Here is a 7,409-nt window from a genome sequence, read left to right on the forward strand (position 1 = left end):
TGTGCGTTAGGAGAGGGATCCTGAAAGAGGCCTCGGGGCCTCGCCTTCTCCGGGGCGGCTCCTGCCTCTGGACTCTGTTGCCTCGACAAAGACGTTCCCCAGTGTTTGTAGTGGGGATGCGAGCGAGCCGTGGTTACAAGATGGACCCCTGCGTAGGTGGTGTCCTACGGCGAGTTCTGGCATGCCTGGTATCCAGTCTTCCTACAGCCGGGCTGTCGAGGGGTTGACTTTGTTTCTTCTGGGGTGATGTTTAGGTTGCTGATTCACCCCCATCTCCAAGTTGTAAAACCTGGATGCTCTGTTTGATGCCTTCAGTGAGGGTAAAGATAATATTATTTTATGGTCCTGGGGGGAAAAAGCGTACCTTTTCAGCTGCAGGATAAATATTAACTAGCTAAGAAGGCTATAAATTAATGGAGAAATATTTTATTTGAAGGTGTAACACTTAAATTCTCTGCTTGTGTTATTTATTTCCATAAGACAGCAGCAGAGGTATAGTTAACACACACAGATCATGCATACATTTCAGCCATGTACCTGAGATTTGCTTTCACGTATTTCTGCTTTTTCTCATAAAGCGTACATGTCCGTGCTGTTTGAAATGTGTTAGTGCTTCATTTTATGGGATTGGGTGGAAGAGGGTTTCCTAGTTTGGATTTGACTAGCGGTGCCTTTCCCATAGAAGAAAACAAAACAAATTTAGAAGCCCAAGCCTTAAAATTCATAGGAGGAGACTTGCAAGCAGTGTCAGTAAGCCTGTCAATCAGCGGAACTCAGTTCTTAAAAAAAAAAAAAAAAATAATCAGTGCTTTTCCAGCTAAAGCAAAGCTTGGAGTGGAGTGAGCATTAAGAGCTCAAGCTGTTTGTGCAGGGGGGTTTGGTTAGACAGAGACCTGTTCATGTCAGTCAGGTTACTTGCCAAAGACTTCAGCATAAGCACGCTGCAAAGGTTCTTGCAAGTGTGCGTGAAAAAGGTTATTTTTATGGTTATTTTATGCGTGTCTGTTAATGTTCCTATATCTGTTTGTACGTGGGTGTGTCTCACCTCACTCAGCAGCTGATAGGTTTTGGTTTTGTGTTACTATTCTCAAGATACTACTTTTTCTCTTTTCAGGCTTTGATAAGTATTTTAGACTCATAACACACATTTCTCTGGAGCTGATGTTTTCCTAACACTTTCAGCTTGGTTTAAAAAGCTACTTTGCTGGAATGTTTTAAAGGGTTAAAAACCCTCTAGAATTTGAAGTTCATTTTAAACTAGTTGAAGGAAATACTTCTGGCCTCACCAAAGAAATAACTGGAATCATGGATCAGAACAACAGCTTGCCGCCCTACGCTCAAGGCTTAGCCTCCCCTCAGGTAAAAACATATGATTTAATATGCAACTGTGATCTGAATTTTTCTGTGAAAGTGTTTTCCATTTCTTGCATGTAACTTCAGGTTTTTTGTTTGCAGATCTGAAAAGTTCTGCGAGGTATAGAATAATACTAGTCTAAAGCAGGATTTTAAACCCATCAATTTGTATATCCAGAGACATAAGAAACATGCAGATATATGGGGTTTCTTTCAGTTGAAACATGACTGACAAGCTGGAAATGTTAAAGGGCAACCATAAAAATTAAACTAAACTGATTTATACGTAATGGACTGTCTAAGTCTACGATTTGCGCAGTCTTTGTCCAAACAATGGCAGGCTGAACTGTCGGTCAGAGTTGAGACATGCTTAGTAGCATCACTGGCTGGAGGTGAACAATGCTGGAACTGACAGATCCCTGGAGGTAATATTTTACGCTATAGAAGAATTGCGTTTTCAAGGGCTTTCTGTTTTTAGCAAGTTACTACTATATGCCTCAGGTTTTATACCATCGGCGTACATTGATTTCTTTTTAGTCTCCTCCTGCAAGCTTTTTCTCTTGAAAACTTAATGAAGTCAACATGATCTGTGGTTTCTGTTTCCTGCTTTCTTCTTAGGGTGCAATGACTCCAGGAATTCCGATTTTTAGCCCGATGATGCCATATGGCACAGGACTGACACCACAGCCTGTTCAGAGCACCAACAGCCTGTCCATCTTGGAGGAACAGCAGCGGCAGCAGCAGCAGCAAGCAGCGCAGCAATCTACATCACAGCAAGCGACACAGGGAACGTCTGGTCAAGCTCCCCAGCTCTTCCACTCACAGACTCTTACCACAGCCCCTTTACCGGGAACCACACCTCTGTACCCCTCTCCAATGACTCCAATGACTCCAATAACTCCTGCAACACCGGCGTCCGAGAGCTCTGGGATAGTGCCGCAGCTCCAGTGAGTGTCCCATGTGTTGGTGCAGCATGTCCTTTCTCGGATATCCCTTTAAAGACTTAGGAGCAAAGCCACGTCGGGAAATGGGTACTGCGTTTTGGTGAGAAGGCAGGCCTTGGGAATTTCTGGGTCTCCTCTAGCAATATGAGTAATTTTTGCTTTTATTTTTAGCTGAGCTTCGTTACTAAACCACTTGGTAATATAAACAGCTTCTTAGTAATTTGTCAACCATACAGCTTTTAAGCACGCCAGTGGAGGATGTTATGTGTGTCTTCGTTTAGCACCTTTCTAGCTTTTAACTCTGCGCACTTTGGGAGTTCATTGTGCTTTAGCTATAAAGTAGGCTGGGTTGGTAATATGGAATTTCAAATTATGTATACCTGGAAACATATCCTCAGTTGTAATTTACTGGATACTTGTGACCCGTTCACAGAAAAACAAAACAGCTGTACTTCACCAATAGCTCAGCTTCACTGTGCGTAGAACTTTGTTAGTGAAAGAGTAAAGCAGAATACAGCAGCTGTCACGGCTGAAAAGGAATTAAAAGGGTAGAGAGGAAGAAACTAGTTCCTAGTCTAGGAGCTTGTGCTTAATATTCCATGTTACCTTTTCTAGTTCATGGCTACAGCTGAGTTTGTGAAAAGGGGGGAAAAAACCCAAACCTAGAATTAGTTCTGGGTTTAGGTATGAAAAAGTATGTTCACCAACTTTAAAGGGACTTCTGCTATTTATGGAAGGGCTAAAGAGAAATGGTTGATAATGTGAATTTTGCACTGGAAGAGTAGTTCCTCTTCCCCCTCCCCCCAGTTGAAGACCTTTAGATTTCAGGGTTTTTCCAGAAAACAAGTTTCCAAGGCAATTTTGCATCTAGGAACTTCTCTTAAAGTTTCTAGGGACCTGCTTTCCTATCACGTGGCAGTGGGTTTAACTCCTGGGTCATTCCCACTTAGTCCTGCACCTCTTCTTCCTCCTTGAAAGGCATACCGGGGAAAACTTCAGATGGTGCTATTGCTACCTCATTTTCCCCTGTTTCCAGCGGCTTCACTGATTGTGGTGGGGGCTCTCAGCATCAAGAATTTTCCTGCTAGACTGAAACAGAGATTCTTCTCATGAGACACTTTCCATAATAGCTGGCAGATAAGGAGGAATCAGCAATCATGCTGTAGGAGCTACTGCTCTACGAAAGGAGGTTCCTGAGCCAAGCCGCTGCTCAGTGCTTTGTCAGTAGGAAAGATGTCATTCAAACTCACTTGGATAAACAAATTCAAAAGAAAAAGGCAAAACCAAGATAAAACTAATCAAGCATGGTTAAAAATGAGAAGACACGCGAGTTCTTTATTGCTTTTTTTAATGTACTTCTCTGAACTGTCTTCAGGAATATCGTGTCCACGGTCAATCTTGGTTGCAAACTTGACCTAAAAACTATTGCGCTTCGTGCCCGAAATGCTGAATATAATCCCAAGGTAAGAGAAAGAGAGTTCATCCTGTAGCAGATACGTCAAAGGCACAGGTTGTGGGTATAGTTTACTGAAATGGACTGAAAACCCATCCTAATGTAGATGCAGTTTTATACTTTAGTTAAAAAAGAAATCTTTAATAAAACTTAGAATGTTCTGTCAAACTAGTAAAAAGCATTTTTATGCTGATGTAGCTGTGTTTTACACCAGGCTGTAACGTGATAGATTTAGAAAGAACGTGGCATGTCTGGGAAGAGCCTAACCAACAGTGGCAAAAGACTGGCAAAGTTGTTGGCTGTAGAGCTGGCCTCTGCTGCTGCTGACATGGGCACGTTTGTTCATTGTGCTCCGAAAGTTCCTCTTGTGTTACTCTGGCATATCTGATGCTGAAGTCCCAACAAGACAAGGAGATAGGAAGGAAGAATTCAGCCTCTGGGCTCCTGCCAAGAGCCACAGTTCTGTATGTGCTGTGGCTTCCCCCACCTGGCGGCTGCTCCCCTGGAATTCTTGTGGTCACAGTGTAGTCGCTGGGTTTTTACGGCCTTGCTTCCCCTCTGAGCTCTGTTCCTGCGTGTTGTCCAACAGGGCTCCCGATGGCTAGGTTTGGTGGAAAAACAAAATGAAATTGATTTTTTTGGGTGTCAACTTCTAAGTTGCCCGCTGCTCCTAAGGAAAAGTTTGTTAAACTGGAGGGGCTGAGCTCTGGAAACTCTGAACACCAGCAGAGGAGCTGGAGTGTTGAGTCGAGATTATGGCACCTCATCTTTCATTTGGGTGGCTCCTCTTGGAAGTTGCAATCGCAGTAGCTGGACACCGTTTCTAATAAAAGTGTAGATGTTGTGTAACTGAATCGACTTGCCCTGGCAAGGCTTCATTGTTCCTGGGGTGTGGGGTGGTTTTCATTTGTTTGATTTAGTATTTGGGATTTTTTAACGGTTTACTTGAACTCCGCTGTCTTCAATAAAAGCACGTGTGTGGGCATGTGTGGTAACTGTTACCGCACGCTCATGTCGGTGATGCCGTTATGTAATGGCGTGTGAGTAAGCTGTTAGTGCAGCAAAACTGTGAGCGTGCCGTGGTAACTGACGGCGGGGGTAGGTGGCTCTGTAAAACTTGAGGCTGGAATGATCAGTGCGAGATGCCGTTTTCCGCAGCGGGGAGAAAGAAGGGTTACATAACGCGCTCCTGACTTTTAGTCAGTTCGTTCATCTGTCAGTGGAAGATGCTGCTTGGCTGCATTATTTAAGCCACAGTTTGACAAACGTGCTGTTAGGTAACCCACGCTACCGCCTTGGCTGCGTCGGCAGGAGGGTTTATGGCGCTGCGTGGTGAGCTGCTCCAAGTTAAACATAACCGGCAAATAGGGGTTGTGTGTGTGTGTGCTCCCACCCGCCCGCATCAGTTCCCAGTATCTCGTGCTTAGAAGAGTATTTGGGAATGCAGGCAGAGATGTTACGGTACTCGGAATGGAAAGCTGGAGCAGCTGTGGTTGTTGAGGTGACCTCTGTTTGTGCAGAACTTTGATTTCCCACTGTTCTGTTTGCTGGTAGTGTGACAGCCTTCGATTTTTTTAAGACACAGAAACAAAACATCATAAAAGGTTTGCAACTACAGTCTTTCATCCTGCTTACAACAGATAAATTTGAAGACGTGGAGGACTGTTTTTTTGTTATTAAGATCTCAATTGCTCTGTTGCAAATGCTGGCATTTACAGTTGCACGTACGGTAATGAGAGATGAGCTCAGCGAAATAGGAATGCCAGCGTTCCTATCCTACATACCCTTCCTGACCCACTCCACCTCTCAGTGTGTGTGTTTGAAGCTACTTATGCTGCAGGTGTTTCTAGTAAATTTTGAGTGAACCATAAGCATGTTTGAACTTAGTATTTTTTTGCGATACAGTGTAAATTTCGACTTGATTATGCAAATTTGGATTTGATGTAATGATTACAGCAACATACCACTAACAGCCTCAACGCTCACATTTCAGCGTTTTGCTGCCGTTATCATGAGAATAAGAGAACCACGTACTACTGCACTTATATTCAGCTCTGGGAAAATGGTGTGCACGGGAGCGAAAAGGTATGTTTAGGCATTGCAAGCGAACTAATTCAGGCTGTCTTTTCTCTGATACCGTGATGCTTGAGAAACACTAGTATTTGTGTACAGCATTTGTGTGTGTGTACAGTGAAGTGGCACAGGTGCAACTAAACCTGCTTCCCAGTTATTTCAAAGAGAATAATGTATGTTTCTTCACAAGATGTCCTTTCACGGCTGAAGGGACTTCTCTGCGAAAGGGAAATGGTAGTTCTGTTCCTGAAGCTCTTCCATACAGCCTGATAAACTGGTGTGTGGAGCTTATTATATTCACTTTTTTGGCTTTGCAGTTATTCATTTTTTCCCAATTAGTGGAAAAATTCAATGACTCTGCACTGGAACTGATTAAACATTAGGGGCAGTAGCAGAGGAAGAGTGATTTTATATTTGAATAGTTTCATTCATCACAGGCTGAGAACTCCAAGTCTCCTGTCCCTGTAGTCTGATCTGTTCTTAATATGATCGTTGAAGCATAAGAGTTGAAAACTAAACGTAAACGTAATTCCAGTGGGTGGGAGAGAAATTCCACTCCTGAAGAAGTCTGTTCGGAATCTAGAAGGAATCAGCTATTGAGCAGAGGTGAATGACTGGAGTTGTACAGGAAACGCTTTCTCTGCCTGCTGTCACTTGAGGCTTCGGTCGTCTTACCCTGCGTTAGCAGACAGATCCTCCGCTGTTTACACACCTGAAGCAAACCGCGTGTAAGGCTGTGCTGCCGTGTTCTGTGCGGGTGTGAATGCCTGGGACAAATCAAGGAGGGGATTTTGGCAGTTTACAGATTTTTGTAGAAATAGGCATTTTCTAGCAGTAGTAGTAGTTCAAAGTTGTTCTACAGTGAAAACTTAAACATTTTTCATGTCTCCTTAGAGGGACTCGGGTCGGTATTTTAAGAGTGCGAAAGATGTGGAGTTCTAACTGTTTTCTGCCTCATGAGCAGCAAGTACAGCGCTGATAGTGTTCAGGATCCTACTACCAAAACTAGCATGACAACCAGTGTTGTTCATTCTGGATGAAAAAATTTTGCATGTGACCTTCCCCTCAGCAGATCTTTTTTTTTTTTTTTCCCCCCAGTTAAATATTTGTGGTTTAATGCTGTTTGCTTCAAGTAGTACTTAACTGAGGAAATAATACAGATATCCTTTTCTCACTCCAGTGAGGAGCAATCCAGACTGGCAGCAAGGAAGTATGCAAGAGTTGTTCAGAAACTGGGGTTTCCTGCAAAATTTTTGGATTTTAAAATTCAGAACATGGTGGGCAGCTGTGATGGTGTGCCTTCCCCCCGTGAGGTCTTTTTTTTTTTTTTTTCCCCCCAGTTAAATATTTGTGGTTTAATGCTGTTTGCTTCAAGTAGTACTTAACTGAGGAAATAATACAGATATCCTTTTCTCACTCCAGTGAGGAGCAATCCAGACTGGCAGCAAGGAAGTATGCAAGAGTTGTTCAGAAACTGGGGTTTCCTGCAAAATTTTTGGATTTTAAAATTCAGAACATGGTGGGCAGCTGTGATGTGAAATTCCCCATCAGATTAGAAGGATTAGTGCTCACACACCAGCAGTTCA

The 7,409-nt window shown here is 43.2% G+C and overlaps 1 protein-coding gene across 2 annotated transcripts in view; it reads left to right on the forward strand.

Annotated features, from left to right (window-relative positions):
* Positions 1-1,112: 1,112 nt before the first annotated feature.
* Positions 1,113-7,409, forward strand: part of TBP (TATA box binding protein) — an 8,132-nt gene continuing 1,835 nt past the window's right edge. Inside the window, exons 1-5 of one of the 2 annotated variants that reach the window (XM_010154798.1) lie at positions 1,113-1,359; positions 1,972-2,300; positions 3,673-3,760; positions 5,744-5,835; positions 7,246-7,409. In XM_010154798.1, the coding sequence (XP_010153100.1) occupies positions 1,306-1,359; positions 1,972-2,300; positions 3,673-3,760; positions 5,744-5,835; positions 7,246-7,409 (727 nt within the window). In that variant the 5' untranslated portion in view covers positions 1,113-1,305. The remainder of the gene's footprint in view (positions 1,360-1,971; positions 2,301-3,672; positions 3,761-5,743; positions 5,836-7,245) is intronic. The other variant, XM_010154799.1, reaches the window with a different exon arrangement.

Source organism: Eurypyga helias, unplaced genomic scaffold (assembly GCF_000690775.1).
Source record: "Eurypyga helias isolate BGI_N326 unplaced genomic scaffold, ASM69077v1 scaffold10837, whole genome shotgun sequence".
NCBI classification, from domain to species: domain Eukaryota; kingdom Metazoa; phylum Chordata; class Aves; order Eurypygiformes; family Eurypygidae; genus Eurypyga; species Eurypyga helias.